This window comes from Acyrthosiphon pisum, chromosome X (assembly GCF_005508785.2).
Source record: "Acyrthosiphon pisum isolate AL4f chromosome X, pea_aphid_22Mar2018_4r6ur, whole genome shotgun sequence".
NCBI lineage: Eukaryota > Metazoa > Arthropoda > Insecta > Hemiptera > Aphididae > Acyrthosiphon > Acyrthosiphon pisum.
In genome coordinates, this window is record NC_042493.1 from 78,553,595 (window position 1) to 78,577,113 (window position 23,519).

Here is a 23,519-nt window from a genome sequence, read left to right on the forward strand (position 1 = left end):
GGGAAGACCAGAATAATATTCTGACGTGCAACGAAATCGTTCGATGTGGTTCGATATAATTTCGCACCAATAGGACAAAAATTCTTCCGAATGGGATGACGCGTTTTTCCGTTTCTTTCCCACGTCGATTTCCGTTATGCCCACGAAAGTTACTGTCTTGTACAATAATATTATATAATAATATGTGGGACCCGTTTTTTTCTACCTAACCGTTTGAGGCGGGTTTTCCGGCGTTCCACTCGCTGTTTGTAATCCTTGATTGCCTTTAAATCGTAATTTTTTTGAGGACTACGCAAATTTCACATATTGTTCGATTTGTTAAACGGAAACTCAGCAATGGTATTTTAAATAGAATTATGAACTTCGAACATATTATATACTAAATAGACAAAAGTATTTCGTCAATGATGTATAATGACCAGAATTATTTCCGTGATGCCGTTGGTCGTCCAAGGGACCAGGGCCGGATTGGTTAGGCGAGCTATCAAGAAAATCTCGGTGGGCCGCTTAAAGTTAAAATTTGGGCTGATCGTGTAAGTGTAACTGAAAATAAATTCATGTTCTAAATACGATTGGCCACCTATAAGCTCGTAATAATTATAGACGTAATTTTGGTGCACGAGAAGTGAAAATCTCAATGGGCCGATACATATACCAATCCGGCCCTGCCAGGGACCCGGGTTATATATCGTTTAGCTCATTGTAAGATGAATGATAATTTTTATGAAAAATATATTAATTGGCAAACCAAATATATATACATTATCTATCAATAAAATAGAAAGCAACCTAATCGATAGTTATAGGTTTTTAGATTTCAAATGTAGGTACAACCATCTAATAATAATGTTTTTTGCTGAAGCATATAATTTTGTAAAAAAATATGTAATAACAAATTAGTATGCATAATTGCATTGCCTGTTGAGTCTTAAAAAATATGTCAAACGCTGAACCTTCAGTTTTATTGGAACTTTAATAATTTTCATTTTGTAGCTGAATAAAAGTTTACACAGTTTAAATTATAGAAATCGACACTTGCAACAGTAGTATAACACAATAATAATAATTATAATGTATTTATAAGGTATTTGTGGGAGTTCTTTTCATGTATACAATACGTATTTTTGTTCACTTGGGTCATCTATATTGTAAAACTCGCATACCTATAAGAATTTTAGATTGCTGAGCATTGTAGTTAATGTAATTCAATGTATATTTTATTCATCATAAACTGTATATACGTATCGCTGAATAAATCAGTCGTGATAAAAAAAAACGGAATAATCAATGTTATGAAACCGTTTCATTCGTTTCAACCACTGCATATATTTAGATGAAACTATATTGTTTGTAATATGAATTTGATTTGATATTCATTTGATGCCAGGTAAATACGCATAAAATCTGCGGTATTGGAATTAATGTCATAAAAAAATAAAACTCCGATACCTAATGTTTTATAATATACGCTTTTTGAAATCGTTTATCGTGATCGTATAGTTGTTATTAACTATTGGTGCTGGAGTGCTGTTGTATAGTCTAAGACTCTATAACCACAAAATAATATGTTAATTTATAACCGGGAAAACTTGAGTCGATACGCGCGCGTGTCAAATGCAGATGTCGGTTTGGACGTATTTATTTTTTATTCACATTCGAGTTTAACGCGTCCGTTTTAAAATCGTAGTAATAATATAATAAATAATAATATTATGTATAATAAATAATAATATATACGTAACCACAACCGTCGTAGGCACCTTGTATTTCTCGAGGTTGTCAGAAAAAAATTAATAATAAAATCGATCACCGTCCATGTCGTCGTCAAGATTATGATATTTCACTGCTGGCTTGGTTCGTTCTCATTTATTTATAATGTATATACCTACCTACATTATAGTACTTATACTACCTATATCGTAAATAACAATAAATAGGCGCGCACACCGCTCACGTGTGTTCTACATACATATGTACATCGGATCTTTATAGAGCATTATTATTCATGCAGTCGTCCACACAATAATAATAATATGATCGACAACGATCGTAATAATTTATAATATAATATCGTCGTCTTCCGCAGTTGTCACATTATCGTTGCAATTCCCGTGCATGTGACGTATATCGTACCTGACGTACCTATAACAATATTAATAATAATAATATTATGTATCGTGACGATAATAATAATAATATCCCACGACGACGGTGCGGTCGGGGCCCGTTGTGGTCGTCTTCGCTGTGGTGGAAAAGAGTGGCGCGGGAACGAAGTGAAAAATGATTGACGACGACGACAACGATACGGTCGTTAGCGGCGGCGCGCGCGCGTTGCCACCTTCAAGGTCGTCGTCGCCGTGCCCCCCTCCCCCGTCCTCACCGCCCCGCTGACCTACCGGGAGCTTCCTATTTCGCACCTCAAGGTCGTCATATCTCGCGCGGGACGCACGAAGCCTGCTGCAGTTGTACACATACGTGTTTGTGCGTGCAGCCGGGAAAACTCGCGGCACCCGCGACTCCTCCGGTAGGTTCGACGCGCGCGATGACGACACGACCGCACAGACGCTCCGTACTCGAGTACACCGCGGTGTCGCAATATGCACGCGCGCCCCACCCGTCCGAAGATACCTATAACAATCATCATACAATTGTATGTTATTGTTAATATGTATTATAATTTATAAATTACAATGTTTCGTAACACGACAGACCTAAGAGCGCGTGTTTGCGCATGCACTTTCCGCTGACCCGGCGGCTGTTGTGACGACGGTTACGGCCATTGGGCTTCCGGACGACGGACCTGTGAAATATTACTTTTAATCGATCGAACGCCGTGGGGAAAGTCATGTCCCCGCGACCGCTGCTAAGACCAAAGTCCGCAAAGGTCGCACTAACGACCGGCGGAAATAGTCGTATAGACAATGTCGATAACCGATGCGGTCGGCCGGGAGGACGCCGTATAAACGGTCAAATTATATTTATTTTTTTGTCACGCCTACACAGAAAGTTTAATTTTTGATTTCGATTAATGATCGAAAAAATTAGATTTTTCTATCGAGCGATCAGTAAATTATGCTTTTTACAATTCAGCAAGTGGAGAGTTACTTTCTAAATCGGATTATTATTACACATGAACGTAACGATACGTTTTGTCTTAAATATCAAATACTTATAGCTGCTGTATGTATAGGTGGGTACTCCCATGCTGTTCCATATGCAATGGTTTGAAGAGAACACTAAGAATGCCGAGGGGTATGATGCCACACACACAATTGTTATCGGGAATGAATAAGTATTTCAGTGTTAGGCGAAATACAGCCCTCGCCCGCGGTTCGTGCCGCATGTGTTGCTCGCGACTGAAATAGTTCACTTCCCTCTATTTCCACACAATATCACAATATTGTAATACAAAATGCAATTAATGCTGGGTTTACATCAAGCCGATTAAACAGTAGTGCTTTTTGTTTCTGAACAAAATCGGAGACAAAGTATATAGATTACATTCTACGATATATTCCATTCTGATGACAACACAATGTTCGTGTTTCTGGAGACATTTTTGTGTCCACTCAAAAGCGGTAAAACTTCAAAGGGGCTCTGTTCTGTTTTTGGCAACATTTGTTTATTTCGTGCAAACAGGTGTTGACACATCATCCCAAAAAATTTATTAAAATCACGAATTTTTGTTTCTGCAGTTTTGTCTGCAGTGCGATGTAACAGCAATTAATGAAAAACAAAACATAAACATTTTGTCACGAAAAGTTTCCACTTTCAATCGCTGCTTAGTCGCTATTTCTTGTTTGTCACAAAATTTACAAATTTACTTTCACAGTTTGTTACTGTTTTGTCGGCTTGGTGTAAACCTAAAATAAAACTCCTTTTGCCCTCTATCAATATTACAACAATTCATATGAAAGAGCTGTTCTTACTGCAGTTTTCTGTATTTAGAGTCGTCTAACTGTTCCATATATAGAAGTAACCCACCCTACACCAAAAACCATCTATGTATTTGATACATCAATTATTAGACATAACATATCGATATTAATATTAAATTGATTTGGACCGTGTTTTTTCCGCCTAACGTGCTGCGTTTACTGTCTACCGGACAAAAAATAGTAAATTTTTCCGTGGGCGTGACAAAATATTATAATTTTACTTCAATATCGTAGAAAATACGTCGTGGTGTTCGAGAAATGGACAGTTATAGAGTTTAGCGGGTATTTTCTGTGTCGAGTTTTCCGCCAACAGATTTGTCGTGTCAAAGTTACATACGTACACGCACACGTTTACGATGTAAGTACTTGATCGTATTTCGTCCGACTGTTTTTCTATGCACTTCACAAACGTGAACTTATTTTTAGTCGCTGTCGACGCGAGCTCGTGTTATATTTTACATTTTTACCGTATTGATATATATTTTATATCGTCATCTTCTTAGTTCTACTCCCTCCTTTATTTTTTGTAATTTTTCCAGTAATTTCGTATCATAAAGTGATGTGACGTTGATATGTAAATATTTAATACTCACGAGCTGCGAGTGGTTTTTCGTTCTTGTTATTTCTTAATGTTTATTTTTTTTCGTTTTACGGGTGAAGTGGCACTGTAGCAGTAATTCCATCCTTGGCAAACACTTCAAGTGTAATGGTCTACATTCCTTTTTTCTGTTTCAATATTTCTGTCTCAGCTAGCTTCCAAAATACCATCGTTGACATGACAATTTAATTGCCTAAAGTAATGCCTTATTTATTTTTTAACATTTTATTTTTACTCGTACAGATTGAATCATGAACAGATTGAATCATGTTTAGGTAGTCTTATATCATCATAAAAGATAATTTTAGAAACATTGTAAATATGCAAATTTGTACATCATTCTTAATTCCATTACCATACCAGATGCTGATTATTAAGTAGGTAACTATAGGTTATATATTATGCATGCATTTAAAAATATTGACTCTGAAAGTCGACTTATCAGAATTTGGTCAATTGTCGACGGTGGTTTTACATTTGTGGCAATTGAAATTACATTTTTTCTATCTAGTTCTATGCCTATGATTTCCTTGTTTCTGTCCAAGCAATTGTTAATATATGAGGGCTAGGGAACATTTTTTAACCACCGTGGTAGTGGATATTTGTATTGAATCTTATCATTAAACGCACATAATATTAACTGCGTACGATAATCACATGGTTACTACTATATATCACATAAAAAAAATATAATCTTAAGTATTATTTACAATTATAAATAAACACCACGCCTCTGTAAGTAGTTAGTAGTAGAATTACTCACTAGTCACACACCTTAGGGCTATACCTTAGGCTATACCTAAGATAAATTATAATTTATAACTGATTACATTATTTCCAAATCCACGTTAACAGTTAATTTAGAATATTATAGGTACTATTTAGAATATGCCTATAGCACCTTTGTTATTAATGTTATACTGTAAGTATTTACACCTAATAAAATAATATATTACCCATAAAATAGATAATTTATTGTGTACATTTAACCAAATAAAGTTCACTGCTGCAGAGTAGTAAACAACGTACTTCGATTAGTAATTACCCCGTGCGCACGCTGTGTCATGTAGAATTTATTGTATATTATATTCAACATGCCGATAATGCGTTACCAACATTTTGTAACCGACACAACACTAAAACCGGCTTAATGCTGCTAATATAATTGGTCTCCTCCGATGCAGTCTAGCAGTATATTCAACTGCCGCTGTACATTCGAGTTTTGTCGCTTGTAGACTTTATGTTCGCATTAAATCGTGATAGACATCTTGATGATCACATGGTTAGTTACTAATTACTATAAATGAATCATATTATGCTCAATGCCACATTGCCACTCTTCGATAAACTTTGTTATTATAGTTATGCGAGAATATTTAAGAAGGGTTTGAGACATAATATTATTACCCCGTCAGTATAGATATATAATATATACCGGTTGATCGCCCTGTTTCCATAATATATCATTGAAATTACTGTTAAAATATTACTACATATTTGTTTATATAGAATTTTGGTTGATTGCATTACATTAGTTGCTAGTTAGTCAAATGCAAAAATATAGTTGTCTCTTATTAGTTAAATACTTTTGAATATTTTCAACAACATTCATTTCAACTTGTATTCTGTAAAACTTCAAAATACCGGGGAAAACCCCTTAGAGTATATTGTATTACAGCCATGGACAGAACCAAGATTTAATATTGTAATGTATCAAGGTATAGTGTATTGAATAATCATAGAAAAAATAAGCCTGACTGGTGGAGGGGTATTAATCGAAAATAGGAATAACCATACGAACACAAGATATTATACAATTTATATTTTATATTAATGTGTGTAAAATCGAAATTTTTTAAAATACAAAATAACGATTTAATAAATATTTGTCGGAAAAATATAAGAGTAACAATTTGAAAAATAAAAAAATTCCATGTAGGTAATGTAAGTTGTTGACAAATTCAAATCGGCTTTTAGAAGTCTTATCCGATAAATCGATCAACTATGATGGGCAAAAAGTACTATCAGAAAAGTAACATCCTCACCATATACAATATGGTATTGGAATGTCCATGTTCGTGTGGAAGTTAAACGTTATGATAGGTGTGCACTATAAATGGATGCACACTAATGATTATTTACTACAGTACTACACACTTAACTGGACGGCACGAATATTCTTTATATTGCCTATATTAAACTCCTTATAAGAGGACATCGTACATTCGTACCCGCCTATGGTATCTTCGTCTTACTATAACGCTTAACATGGTAAATATTGTATGTTAAGAATACATTTTACTCTGTTATTTTTAATATTAGAGTGAATCACCCTATTTTCAAATTTAAAGGAAACGTAAGAATATTATCTAAGGCAACGTGTAGGCTTTTTTAATACTAATTTTAACGCAACTGATATAAACATCTTAAAATTTAAAATCCAAATATCAATAAAAAAAAAACTGAGAGGTCTCCTTAGAGATAATATTCTTATATTTAAATATTGTATTATAGATCAAATCACTCTAATATTAAAAATAACAAAGCAAAATTAATTATTCTCAGCGTATAATTTGATATGTTTGGCGTTAATAAGACACTGTCAGCACAAGTATAACGTTCTCTTAAAAATTACAGATTTGCAATGCCCTTAACAACATCAGTCACTAGTTGAATAACTATATAAATCTTTATATACAAATATTAAATAGACATTTTTGAAACATTACATCACTTTCCAAAGCAACATTTAATCTCGTTACAAAATAATAGATATATTATATTCCTGATTTTTCGAAGACTGGGCTATATACATTCTAAAATCATCCATATACCCCCCTAGTTTTGTGTATACAAAATTTGTTATTTTATTATAGGTACATTTCTAGACTTCAATTAAATATCATCGTAACTATTTTGGGATCTATTGTATAAAGTACTATAATAATATAATGATTAAATATGCAGGTATCGGTAGTAAATACTAAGTAATAAATTATAAATATATAGTAGGTGTCTAGATAATACACTAATGCCTATGCAGGTGTAATGGGTCAAATATTTTACGTATAACAACTCTGAAATCCCATTCGATTACTATATAATAATATTATACCTGTTACATTTATCGTATTTCATTTGTACATTCAATTTACATATTTTGGAGTGTCTGTTTTCATTCCTCATACTACCGCGTCGTCCTGGTTATACCGATTATATTTTATCTTGTTTGAATAAATTCTAAGACTTTTAAAATGAATTCATAGTATTATATGAATTAATACTATTTGTGTATTGTAATCTACAGTTGAGATATTTAAACATTCTTATTTTGAAATAAGGCGTGAAATCTTGGTCATTGTAATGAAATATAATATAAATATGGGTTGTCAAGTCCGGAGAGTCCTGCAGCACTTGTTTTGTGCTTATTATCGTTCGTTAAAATCAGAATATTTAAATTTAGATTTTTGGAGGACATTTTTTGAGGCCTTTAAGATCTGAAACATCTGTATATTATTATTTATAAGTGGTGTTATATTACGAAATTCTAGCTATTCATTTTTAGTTTAATAAAACTGAGGACAACAATGGAAATTCGATGTTAAGACGTACAACCTTACAATACAGTACAATAAATTATAATCTGATGCTAAAATCAATTGCGTCATTCAGTTAAAATACAATATAAATTGTTTATAATATGTATAATGTTATTACCTGTGCGTTTTATTATTATATGCACTATATGTAACCGCATAAATGCATAATATTGTATTGTGTTAAATTATCAAAAAAAAAAAATATATATAAAAACGTTAGTTATTTGTATTTTTTACCACTTTTGAACAACACAAACTATTATCAAAGGGATCAATTTTAAAAACATTCTAAGCTCAAGTCCTGCCGTCTGGACTATGAACTGTATTCGAATTATATTTTTGTTTATCACTTTCTTTGAACAAAATGGTATTTCTATTTCGCCATCAATTACGTTTTCCATCTCTGGTGTATACAATACGCATAATACATAATAGTACCTATAGTATATATTAGTATATATTAGTATATATTAGTATTGTGTTTGAACTTGCAAACGTTTATTTCCTATTTTTATCTCGTACTTACGTATTATATTAATATATTAGTTAGGTCTAATACTCTCGTTTTTGTTTCAATAATTATTTGTTTTTAATTAAAAACGCCCGATTTGACGTCAAATACATCATCATGCCCATAATATATTATATACTTAAAAAAAAGGATGCCGCATGCCTAGAATTAGTAAATCAGAAACGGAATGCTTTAAGGCAGATATATACCTGAAGCGGAAATGTGGTTTTGACCCTGAATGTTCTGTGTAACCCAATCGTAATACCTACGTCGTATAATAATATTACGTCTATTTAGCAATCTGTGTGTATACCATATACCGCGATTACCCGATGACTACTCGATGACCCAATATGTACGTGCGTCAACGTCTGTCGTGGACGTCGCGGGGCGTATATGAGATATCCATATCGTTTTCTTTAATTTATTATTTATTTATTAAATACAAAATGCTTATATGGCTATAATGTTATATAGTATGATATGTACAATAATATTATACGACCACATACAATAATAATATATTGGTACGTATCGTTTCAATTCTGCAGATACAGATCACCTAATTAGTATTGTATTCGAATTCGAAATGCAGCATGTCGTCCAATATCGTCACGCGAGCACCAACCTTGTACAAATTCGATAAAACGAACGCGCGATGTGCATTTTTGTAATGCGCTCGTGCGCATGTGCATGCTTATAACTGCATTGAAATCTCCCACCCGATTCCGCCCGGGTGCTGCAGTTAGTTTGCTGCATTTCGTAAATAATTAACTTATACTTACACGTAACGCGTGTACGTACGAGAGCGTGTATAGCCGTGTACCTATAGCGTATATTATATATATATTAAGCTCTCGTCCGCTCATTCCATTATTAGACGTTGTCAAAATGTCAAGGCCGATCCTCGCAATTGATTTGATTGGGTTACCCCCATACGTGAAAATTTCATTTGGCTGTGCCTACGTGTGTTTTTTTACCATACGTGTGGTGTTCCGCCGCCAATGGTTCACAAACCGTGGATGTATTCATTATTATACACTATACATTTAGGTATATAATACGTTTATTACGTAGTTATATACGCGGGTAAACCGTAAACGGTGTATACTGTATGATGTGTATTTCGATCGGCCAAATCAAATTTATATTACACTTGCCAGTGGCGTGCTGCAGACAAGACACAAATGGGGTCTAGACCCCACTTGAAAATGGAGTTGGTGTGGGTGATATTTTTTGTTAAGAATTTTACAAGTTACTAAAATTAAATTTGTAAATGTTATTTTACTACGTTCTTTTAGTTTTGGGTGGGTGGAGGGTGTAAAATAATTAACTTTGCCCCACATTGAAAAAGGGGTCTGCACGCCACTGAGTCACTTGCAGTATACTTTATATAATTTGAAGAAGTGTGCGGGTAATATTTTAATATTAATAGTATGTCCGAGTGCAAATAGAACACTTTACCTGCATAGTTAACTGTAACACTATATATTTGGAGGGAGAGAATCAAATGACACTCGCGAGCAGAGACCCCTCTCCGCATCTCCCAACTAAACCACAAGTTGAAATGTTGTTGTATAGTATAATTATTAACATCTCTTTAATCACACATAACTATCGCAACCTAACAGTTCTATTATATGCAGTTATAATATACCTATGAGATATTATATTGCAACTAAACATAATATTATTTTATATGTGAACATTTTACGTAGATCGAACAAAAACTATAACATATAATAATAAATTTTACGTTTTACACATGCATGACACATTCCTTATCTATATGTCTTATTCCCTCATATAAGTCAAATATTATACTACCTAGCCTAATATGTTACAATATACCAACGTTTAATGTTTACAATATTTTTTTTATTTTTATTTTTTCGAATACACGAAAGTTTACTTATGAAAAATTTAAAAACTATAACATTTTAAAGCAAACTATAAGTGGATACCTACTTTTTAATGGTTTATTCTATTTACTCATCATTTTAAAACTATAATATCGTAAAAACCGACAAGAGATTATAGATAACATTTTTGTAGGATATTTGGTAAATTGTAAATGTGGAACATATATTGTTTAGTCTATATATTATGTGTTTGCGTTAGACGGCGATAATGAATGATTCTACCTCGCACTGTTACGTCTCCTTAATATAAACCTAACCTAGCCTTACCAATGTCCTCTAATGTATTGTACAACCTTCCTTTTATTTCTGAGTGGAGCTATGCGTATTGTAGGTTATACAGTGGCCAATGACGTGTGGTTATTTTTTTGTTCACGTCATTTCTTGGAGCAGTAAAAAAGTTTCAATCTTCAACTTTAAAGGGTTTCTAGGTTTTCTAAATGCAAATTAGATCTGGTATTGACAATTGACATAGCCATAGGAAACTACATGTCAGACCATGGCCTGACTAAAAACCTACCGACTTAATATAATTTAAAATTTAAAACTTAATAATATGTAATTAGAATTTTTTTCATATTTATCATTTGGCCTGTCCTATAACACAATTTTCTAGTTTTACGTATGGACATACCCTATACCTACTACCTACAAGTTAACAATAGTGCATATTTATAATACAACTTTATAATATAATACTAGCTGTATAACCCGACTTCATCTCGGGAAAAATGAACAAATATAAAATACTGTGCTATGTAGGTGTATATCTTGGATTTAGTGTACCTCAGTTCTCAAGAAAATAAGTGTCGGTGTACTATAGCTTTGTGAACTCATCTGACCAAGATGGGCAATCCACCTGTTAGCACTTGGTATATTAATTTTCGAACGCGGTTAAAATATTACTCTATAAACCTTTCTAAATTCTCTTTAAACAAACTCTGACATTTGCTTAAAAATTAGTCGGCTTTCCTGGTGTTAAATAACTTTCTGTTTGTATATAGGTATTTAGAATAGTTTTAATTTTACTTAATTCGACAAAAACATAAATTTATGTAAAATTGTGCAATTTTATAATACAGCTTATCCGATTTTAATATATGAACAATGAATATAATAACCTAATTAACGAATACCAGGTATTTAACTTTATTCACATATTTTTAAGTACCAGTAATATCTACCTACCTACCTAATATTCTTGACTCCGAGAAACACTAAATAATTAGTGTAATCTAATGCGTATAAAAACATTACCGCAGACGTCCTGTTATTAATGATGATATTAGGTAATCATTTTGAACTTATTGAAACCTTAACTTTGAACATCGTATTAATGAACACAACATTTTCAGTGTATAGGTACACTTCATTGCCTGAAACACAATATTATGCTTTTTTGTTTATATATAGGCTGTTGAATTATTGTTTGTGAATATACAACACAGAAGATACAATAATGAGTATAATATGCGATAATATAGATTACAATTGGTTTTTATTCATTTTTCTTTCAACGTATTTTTTTATTGTTAACTATATATACCAAATCAAGGGCATACAAGTCAACGGTTGAAAAGAGGATACCTATTATGCAGTGAATAAAAGTATTCAAGGTCGTATCATTATGCTACTTACCTGTGTATTTTTTTACATTAAATTTGTAGAGGTGAAGGTCGAGGAGAGTTTTCGCTCTCAATATTTTGTACTCGGGAAAACAGAGCGACACAAAATATGTGACAATAATAATAGGTACTAACCAATATCGATAAGCGCGTTTGGCAAGGCTAAAAATGAACTGCAAAGTTTAAGCAATTTAAAATTTCAATATAGGTATACCCATTAAAAGTAGTACATATGTAACTAGTCATTATTGCTATTTTCTTCTACTATTTCAGGTCTACAAACTTGATACCACACACATGCGTTCTCAGCTTGCATTAGCTTGTGCGGTGTGTGTTTATACACCACAAATATATGTGTTATTATTGTAGTTAATCTACATTCACAACACCGTAACCAAAAAATTCAGTTGATATATTACGCACAGTTTCGACTGCACGAATAGTGTTAATGTGTTAATAGAATATTTTTTATTACCTGCAGTTATTAACGTGCACATCCACGACATAAATAATATTATATAGGTGCACATTTTTAATCTATAATTATATTATTATTAGGTACCTACGTTTTGTAGAGTTCCTCTCGAGGTTACTATATTAGTGTATACACTTTATCTTGTGGATATTTCAATTTATGCGTCAATACGATAGGTAGGTATATAATATGCATTATGTACACAGTACACTATAATATATATATAATATATATATACATTAGGTATATCGATATATCATATATGTACAATGTTACTCTATAGTTCCACCGTTCCACGATTTCACAGTAACGCAATGTACCTATAATATAATATGTGTGTGTATAATGTATAATATAATATTATGCATATTATACGAGTACACATGTATACAGCATTATATCGTTGCTATTTTCGAAAAACATCGCTCATAGCTGTGGTATTTGCTGTAACGTGTGTCGTGTGTATGTGAAATGGTCGTCGTGCATTAATGCATAAAAAAAATCGCACGCCGATTATCTTTGTCACTCGTACCTCCTATATGGCTATATGTTATACAGTAATTTGCCAAGAAAAGATTTAAATGAGATAAACATAACAATAATATAGCGTTTGATTTTAATATACATCGAATATGTCTCGATTCTAGTTTATTTTTTCATCATATAATATTATATTATACTATACTATATTATACTATACTTATATTATACTATAATACTATATTATATTATACTACAGTCGGGTATAGTCTCAGAAATCCATATACAGTCTGCGTTGCCACCATATTTCTGTCTCCGATGATAAATCAAAAGTACATTATACAACAATAGTCGCCGCTTATCGGACTCACGATTAGTAATTGACTTTTTCGCCTATTGGACTCAAACAGGCTGGTCCCAATTTATAAGCGTATATACTTCCTATGTATTAACATAGGAAAAAGTTTGTCTATTGGACTCACTATTCACTGATTAATGGAGAGGCCCAATAAATATATACATATTTCCACATAGTACATTTACCCGATTTATTTGCATATATAAATACGATTTATTCGATTCATTACGTCGAAATGAATATTTAACTCCTTCAATATTTCAAAATTTTTATTTTTTAATATAATTTGAAGTCGTGACAACACTTCATTTTTTTGGGGGAAAAAGAGGTTTTTCGCTTACGAATGACAACATATAGTAGGTTGGTACATACATATATGAAATACCTAGATAAATAAAACATATAATAATACAAATATACCTACTATTAGTCAATAAAACATACCACATTCGTATACAAATTGTAGGTAGAAATTCGATTGTATTTTTTCATTACTCGATCGATTTGTCAGTTGTCACAAGGTGTAAAATGTATATTATATAGGTACAAATGTACAATAGCATACGCACATTATTTGTGAACCATATGTACATCATACATTGTATGAATGTATACATAATGTAATGAGATCATAAGTTTTATAATTTATTTATACCATGACGGGTAGTTATAAGCTAGTAGTTAAGCTCTTCCCTTGCTGCGCCCTTCCTTTTCATATACTGTACATACCGTAGTTAATAGTTATGTAATATTTCTAATTGTACCTAATATGTATAATATGTATGTATACATTATTCAGCTAAACTCCTGAATTAACATAATATCGATATAACGATTTAGATATAAGAATCATATTTTCCTACATTTAAGCTGTATTTCTTATGTATTTATTCTTAATATCTAATAATTTATTCGTTTGATTACAGGATTAAGATTGGACAATAATATGTCACTGGGTTCAATGGGTCCTCAGTCACCTCTAGACCTCAAACCCGACACGGCAACTCTAATGGTCAATTTCAGCCCTCCGGGAGCTCCTCTAAGTCCTGCAGGGTAAGCATAGTTCATATTCAGTAAATAATTCGACTGTAGGTACTTATCATATTCATTATTCAACATTTATTTCGTTTACCTGTGGATTAGAAGTGGAAATGTGGTACCGTGGTGGTTATATTACATTTTGATTACAAATATTAAAAACAGATTAAACTAAATTATGTATGGCTATTACTTTATTATATATTTATATGTATTAATTACTATTGATTATGATAGTTATTACTATTATTACTTATTACATTAGAAATAATTGTGCAATTATTTTTACTAGACTCAACACGAACTCTCGACCTGATTTAATCTGACAGCATTTATTTCAAAAGGAATAAACTTGTAATAAATAAACCAAACATCTCTTATTTCATTGCATCTGCCACCTATAGGTATGTCCCATTGGCCATAATAGGAATTCTACGATATTATTATACCTATATTATGCATCTATATGTACAATATAAAATCATGTACGTATAGTCATATAGATTCTACTGGTTCTGAAATTCAAATATTTTTTATTCACGTGGAGAGTATAAAAAAGATAATAGGCTTATGAAACGTTTTTTTTTCTCCATAAAAATCCTTATTTAACCTGACAAAATTTATTCAAAAAAAAAAAAAAATAAACTTGTAATAAACCAAACATTTCTTACTTCGTTGTACTTAATGTCCGGTTTTTTTGGAAATATTATTACCATATTATACTATATTATTATGCATATACAAAATAAAATCGTGTGCATACAGATTCTAGTTGCTCTGAAACTCAAATTATTTTTTTTCACGTGGAGTATAAGAGTAATAGGCTTTTATATGAAACGTTTTTTTTCCATAAAAATCCGGATTCTTGCGTTATTTATCTACTGATATACATAATACCTCAAACATGAATAATATTTACATAAATTTAGGTATACCATGTGTGTATAATATGTGTGTATACCTATCTAATCATAAAACCGGTCGATAAAAAACTGATAATTGTTCATTCCGATATAATATTCTCATTATCAAACTTTTAAATTAAATTCGTCTGATTCGATGGGTATGCGTTGGTATTTTAAAATGTATAATGTGTATACAACTATATAGGTACACACGTATACATTTACATTTAATTAAATAATATAGTATCTTATTTTTCCGTGAAAATCCGTCCTACTTTATTATTATAGTGTAAATATTGAATACCTACCATAATATTATCTAATATTACTCTGAACTCGATGTACATATTATTAACATTATCAATAATGCGCCGTCGACGTGTAACAAACATAAATGACCTAATATTACAACCAATATAATCGTCATTGTTGTGTTTATACGATTTTTTTTTTCACTAACAAGACGTATTCATCAATTATTTCATTCCGTTATATTTCGCAATGCTCTCGCAGTGTGCACGTCTCAGTTGTAAATTATTTTTTGCTTAGTAGGTACATATTTCAGTGTACGTAGTGTATATCACAGTAAATCAAAGACAAACATTTATTTTGGCTGACAAAATATATTTTGTGCTCGTTTATCATAATAGTATTTGTATTGTACAATGTACATATTATTTTAATAGTGTGTTTAGTCTTCGGTGTTGTTATACCTACTCGATGTTCGGTCCAAATAGTGTCTTTCAACGATTATTATTATTTTTACGTTAAATTGAAGAGTTTTCGAAGACTTTTAAAATGTATTCCAACTCGTACACCATGTATTCAAGTGACAGGTAAATTTTAATGATGGTTTGGGTTAACACATTGTATGAAACTTGAACATTGGACGGAACGTATATGAAAGTATTTTTTATATTTGTTTATCGTTTTTAATAAAAAAATACGTTATTACTAAGCGCTCTATATGTATTTCTATCGGCATGACTGAGATTTAGAAGTTACACAGGTTATGCTAGCACTGCAATATCGAAATCGATAAATATAATATTATATGTAGAGACGTATACAGTGTGGTTGAATAAAAACAGTAAATTTGTAGAAAATCTTCTAGTGTTGTGAAATCATGTGTGAAGTATAAAATACCTCGTGAAGTGTCAATTATGACATTTATTGCATCTGAGTAAGATTTATGTACTCTGATAATAACATTTTAAAAGAAATACCTAATGCGTTTTAACTTCAACCATAATTTTTTTTTAATATATGTAATGACTTAGAAACTAGGTAATTTTTGGAGTACTTACACTTATTCTGTATTGTATAGTATTTATTCTATTGTATTAACATTATAGTCTGTTAACTATCTACTTCTCTTCAATTTTATCACTTGACTATTATAATTTTAAACCATAAACAAGTGGTAAGTTGCGGTGTGTGTATTTTATTTGTGATATAAAATTATATATTTATGTTGTAAGTCTACACGTATACAATATATTATACAAAAAATTTAAAAATTAAAAAGCTCTCATCAGTACTTTATAAATATATACTGGTCCTTTTCTTTGACAATTCCATTGTGATTAATTAGTAGTTACCTATATCACTCAGTAGGTATATAAGAATGTTTAACATGTACCTAGTATAGACTATAGTAAAATAATTATTAAATAGAACTATAGGTTAGATTACTAATTTACTATAACTACACAGTAGAATATACATACTTGTCAATATTATGTGATTGATTTCTATAAGTAAAAATGTTTTCATGTTTAGATTTCAAATATCATTGTTATTGCAGACTGCAGAGTCAACTATAATTTAGTATTTCTAAACATGCACAATTGTGACTTTTTTAATTTTAAATAAAATGTCTCAATACTGAGGATTTTTTTACCTTTGTATAAGAGTATAAAATATTTGGTGATGTACCTATATTATATTTAAAAAGTGTAGTACTGTAATTATAATATGATTATACATCATAGTTCATAAGCATACTTTTATTTTTTAGCAATTAGAATATATTATAATATAATTGCTTTTATGTAAAATGTTATAAACTTAATGTATAAACTTTAGCTTTTGGCAGACATATTTTTGTGTTAAACTTAATTTTTGGTAAGTCCACATTTTTCTGATGTAGAAAATTTTTTCATATAAATTTTCAAAAAGGCTTAATAAGTAGGCAATGACAGACATTTAACCGTTTAATACTCATAGCATATAGAGTACCTATTGCCTACTATAGTTCAATCAATTATCCTTTTTTGTAATTATAAAGTTAATAGCCCACTATTTATACATTATTAATGTTTTCATTTTAAAGTTTCTTGAAAATCAATTGTAACAGTTTTCTAATTAAAATTTTGGCTGTAGTAATTATATAGAATTATAGAACCTAATATATTTATTATAAATTATAATCAATGGTATTATCAAGCTACATGTCTGAAATATAAATTTATTTTTGGATTAAGAGTATGTGTTTTTTATACTTAGGTATATGTATGGTTTCATTAAATTTTCTATTAGTAACATACAATAGAAAATATTGTTACCCATAATACAATTTCGCTAAGACCCATTGATAATAAAAGAGTGTATAAAAACATAAACTATGTATGTTTTAATCAATTTTCCAGAATAGATGAAAATTGTTACAAAATTTGCAAGTTCATTTTAGTAGGACATACACTGTATGAAACATGTCTTGTTGAACAATGAATTCATAATTAATTATATATATTTTATGTGCATACATTTATTTATTATTATTCAATCATTGATTTGTATAAATTGTTGACCTATTGACGCGTTAACACATAAGTATCAAAGCGTCAATTAACATTGTATAATATATTAGAAGTTTTAAAAACAATATAATGTTGTTTTGTAAACTCCAGTGCTCCTAATCAATAATCTAAAAAATATATAATATTAAACACAAAAATGTTGATGACTAGATTTGTAGCTAATTTAAATTACGTTTTTCTTGTTTTTTATAGATTATACAGTGTCGACCGGAACAATATGATGAATAATTCTTGCAACGTACAAGACTCTCCGAATTACCCGCCCAACCATCCGCTCAGCGGTTCGAAACATCTGTGCTCCATATGCGGCGATCGCGCCAGCGGAAAACATTACGGAGTGTACAGGTAACGTCCGCGGTTTTCCTATTTTCCATTCGTAAATGGTCAATTAATCGTAATTGCGTATGTGCACAGCTGCGAGGGGTGCAAAGGGTTCTTCAAACGTACCGTGAGGAAGAATTTGTCTTATGCGTGTCGCGAAGAAAACAAATGCATCATCGACAAGCGCCAACGAAATCGGTGCCAGTACTGCAGGTATCAAAAATGTTTGACCATGGGCATGAAAAGAGAAGCCGTGCAGGTGCGTTATATTGTCGTCGTCTGCCTTTATTTACGGGCAGCTTTAGACGTTTTTGTACTTTTACCGTACTACCGTATATGGCATACTATGAAACTAATAATAATAACATCAGTGGGGTACATAATATGTAGCCATATATAGGTAGGTACATTCCATATTTCTAACCTCTAGATGTGTCGCGATCAGAGGCGTCGAAAGTAGGTTGGTCTTGCGTATGACAAATACGATTAATAGTTAAAGAATTTTTTTTTCAGTACTTACGGCCATGCCCGGGTTAAGATAATTTTGGGCCCAGGGCCAAATAGTAATAATATTATATCCATTATTCATATATTAGGTATACTATTAGGTATAGGAAACATAGTACCCGACAGGGGCCCACTATTCTTCTATATCCGTTGTGGACACTGGGCCATGTCCCTCCCCCCTTAATCCGGTCTTGCTTATGGGTGGGTGGGTGGGTGCTTACCTAAGCTTTAAAAATAATTATGTCACGGGCGCTTCAAATGACATTGGCGCTTCCGGTCGCGATTACGACGCTTATTCAAAACACAGGCGGCCCAGAAGGGTGTTCGAGATGTTCGTGATATTTTTATAAAACCATAAATACGTAATAACAATGTCATACAAATATATAAGAAATTTGTAGGTTTAAACATTTCTGTTGGAAATGGCTTAGTTCGTAAAATAATTTGACATTCGTTAGGATTTGTGCGCCACCAATCACCATATTATTGCCTAGTAAAGAAATAATACTTATAAATATCAATTAATTTTAAAGGTTGGTTTTTTCATGTTATAATATTATATTGTATGATATTTTCTAAGCCCGACTTCCAGTAGGTTACTCATTATCTGAGTTATTAAGGTGAAGCCAGATTTTTCATTACAAACAAAATGTATATTAGCTAAATTCATTATAAGATCGTAACTTGATATATTTTTATATTTGGTACTTAAAAAAACTGTATATTCAGAATCTGATTCGACACAAATTCGGACGTAATTACATCTATATAAATTACAATCGGTTATGCAATTTTACGAAATGTTTAGTGATTGCGCTGCATATTTTAAATTATTACCCATAATCTTGTTCGTGAACTTTTTTAATGGCATCATACAAAAATGACTGTTTGATATTTAAAAAATAATATCAATAATACAAAAAGATTGAACAAATAAAATTAATTTACAATTGTTTAACTTTTCAATTATATAAAATAAATTTCCCTTTGAAATATGTGTAGCTATATTATTAAGGTACAAGACAAGTGTAGGTAAAACTATATTGTTTGTTGAATACTAATTTGATTTAAATATTATTTTTTCTACTCATAATATGTAAGAATATTGGTTAAAGTATCATTAATAATATAAAGCTCAAAAAAGCGCATATTTTGAATAATATTATAGATAATAATATGATTTTCAATAAATTAAAGGAGGAAAGGCAACGTACAAAAGAACGAGATCATAATAGCATAGAAGTTGAACCCACGAGCAGTTCTAATACTGATATGCCAGTGGAACTTATTTTAAGGGCTGAGAATAAAGCTGATGCTATAAAGACTGAACAACAGTATATAGAGCAACAAGTGAGGTTTTTTTTTTGCACAAAAATGTCTGAATTAATCATATTTGATACTGTAAACAATAAAGTGTACCTAATTAAAAAAATTAATTTTTTTCAGCATCCTCAACATACTGTTGGTGCTATTTGTCAAGCAACTGACAAGCAGTTAATACAACTTGTTGAGTGGGCCAAGCATATACCGCATTTTAAAAATTTACCTCTAGGCGATCAAGTTTTGTTATTGAGAGCTGGTAAGTGATTGTATAAATTCCAAATTGTTTATAGCATACAACATTTTGAATTAATTAATTTTTCATTTGTAGGTTGGAATGAGTTGATGATTGCAGCATTTTCCCATAGATCAATCAGTGTAAAGGATGGTATAGTCTTAGCTACTGGACTTACTGTTGACAGAGATTCAGCTCACCAAGCTGGTGTTGAAGCTATATTTGATCGTGTACTCACTGAACTCGTTGCTAAAATGAGAGATATGGGTATGGATAGAACAGAGCTTGGCTGTTTACGTACTATTATTCTTTTTAATCCAGGTAATGTTCTTATGGTTAATTATAAATATCAATTACTTGATATAAAGAATATATTAATATGCTTTTTTATTCATACAACTAATACTTCTTATTTTTGTATTAGGTTCAAAAGGTTTGCAGTCTGTGAATGAAGTGGAAGTACTACGTGATAAGGTTTATGTTGCGTTAGAAGAATATTGTCGTACAACACATCCAGAAGAACCTGGGCGATTTGCTAAACTACTTCTTCGGCTTCCTTCATTACGTTCAATTGGTTTAAAATGTCTGGAACATTTATTCTTTTATAAACTTATTGGAGATTCACCAATCGATACATTTTTAATGGAAGTTCTTGAATCATCGTCACATGACGTTCAAGTAGCTACATGATTTCTAGAAATTTTGCTAGTTAATAATACCATTACTTAAATTTAATGGTTATACATTTATATATTAATGATTAGATTAAAAACATATTATACAAAATTGTTTGTAGATATTTTTCTTCAGATTTATGAATTTAAATTTTACATGGTTATAGATTGATCACTTAACCAATTTAGAAGTTTATAACTATTAATGTTATAAATTAATGATTTAAGAGCGTGTTTAGAAAACAATGATTTATTAAAAGATATTAATTATATTATTTTAAACAAGTTTATTTTTATCTTAAAATACTGTAATTTCTTAATCAATTTTAAATAGCTTAATAAAAAACATTTGTTGTTCCATAGATTTACATTTTTCTTATAATTTGTTAAAAATTATAATTAGATACCTGATTTTGGTAACTTCGCAATTGATAAAATTCACATAAAACTATTGTTTCCAAAAACGACCAAAAATTTTCACGAGGCCATGTAATTTCATTATCACATATAACTTATTCCAATTAAACCTGTTATTACCTGTAGTATATGTACTACCTATACACAATTCATTACAAATAAAATAGTTTTGTAACATTTATTACTTATATCTGGTCAAAAACCTAATAATTTGTTTTATTATACAATTTCTTAACTACAACAGTAATTAATTTCTGATATTAATATCATCATTGTCTTTAGAAAAAAATTTCCAAACACGTAGCTCTGTCACAATTATGTTATATATTCATAAATGTATTTATTTTTGATGTTTTGATTATATTTAAGATACATTGTTTTGAATAGTAACAATTATTATAAATAATAATATATTCAATTAGGTTTGTAGGAAAACATAAAAATGGTTTTTAAAGCTGTTGTATGTTTTCTAACTCAATTTTCAGTATTATTTGAGTGTAATCATGTTTAACTTCAAAGTACTATTAGAATTTAAACTTCATTAGTTTATTGTTTTACTTGATATTTAAGTACATAGTTTTAATATGTATTGTATTGATTTCAATGATGTGTATACTTTGTTATTATATACATACCAAGTACCAACTACAAACATTTTTTAATCAAACTATTATAAATAAACTATGATAATTATTTTAAATAGCTCTGCTTAAATGATGTATAAAAAATGTTAAATTTGTATTGTCTTAGCTAAAAAAAAATAACCATTTTACTACTTAAATAAACTTCAATCCTAATGAAATATAAATATATAATTTATTAATGTTTTAACCAACTACTTACTGACAAATGTTTAATTTTTAAACTAAATTATTATTATTATTTATTTCTATGATTTATTTTGTAATAATATTAAAGAATGGAAAAATAATTTGCAAAGCAAAAAAGAAAGCAAAAAATAAATGTGACGAACAATTTTTCCTGTATAAACCTAATGCATATCTAATTAAGTTTTGTTAAATTCAATAATGGCACTTCTAAATTTAAAAATTGCATACACTGTGTTGGTTTTTATGTACCAATTACTATTTATATTAAATGCCAATAATAAGTTTTGTTACATTACTAACCCAAAAGGCCTATTAGTTATAAAAAAAAAAAAAAATACCATAAAATGTTGAGTGATTGTTCCATGTGATTATTTTCAAAATTATACTACCTATCTTAATTTTATACCTCATTATGTTTAGGAATTTAATTTAAAATTTGATGAAAAATGAATTGTGGTTTTTTTTATTATTATTATTTTTTATTATTCAATGTAAACAATTTTATTTTTTTTAACTTATTATTGTATTTACTATTATTTTTAATAAATAACTAATCATTATAATACAGCACTGTAAGTTATTAATTATTAAGATGGTTACGGTATTAAAATATGTATGAAAATTACGTTAGATAATAGAGTTTTAGGTTCCTAGTATTTTTTATGTGAATTGTCTTCTTATTATTTATTATATTTTAAGGATATTTTTTTTTTTAAGAATATATTTTTTTAATTATAAGTATTTTTAATTTTATCTCAAGTTACTGACATTTTATTCATATAAAAATGTTACATTTTGAAAATAAAGAGTTACACTATAAGTTAAAAAAATGTATATTAGTTTTATATAAAAAGAAAAAGAAAATACTTTTCACATGTAATGTGGGCTTTTGGATTGGCAACAAGAGTATAATAAAACCATATTAAATATCATATTATCAATTTGTT

The 23,519-nt window shown here is 30.2% G+C and overlaps 1 protein-coding gene across 4 annotated transcripts in view; it reads left to right on the forward strand.

The window, feature by feature from the left end:
• The window catches only part of Usp (ultraspiracle), a 39,709-nt gene extending 16,205 nt beyond the window's left edge, over positions 1 to 23,504 (forward strand). For 2 of the 4 annotated variants that reach the window (XM_008188779.3, XM_008188778.3), the window contains exons 2-7: positions 14,430 to 14,556; positions 18,461 to 18,613; positions 18,683 to 18,848; positions 20,294 to 20,675; positions 20,748 to 20,972; positions 21,076 to 21,402. In XM_008188779.3, coding sequence (XP_008187001.1) covers positions 14,430 to 14,556; positions 18,461 to 18,613; positions 18,683 to 18,848; positions 20,294 to 20,675; positions 20,748 to 20,972; positions 21,076 to 21,341 — 1,319 coding nt within the window. In that variant the 3' untranslated portion in view covers positions 21,342 to 21,402. 4 annotated transcript variants of the gene reach the window in all.
• Positions 23,505 to 23,519: the final 15 nt, after the last annotated feature.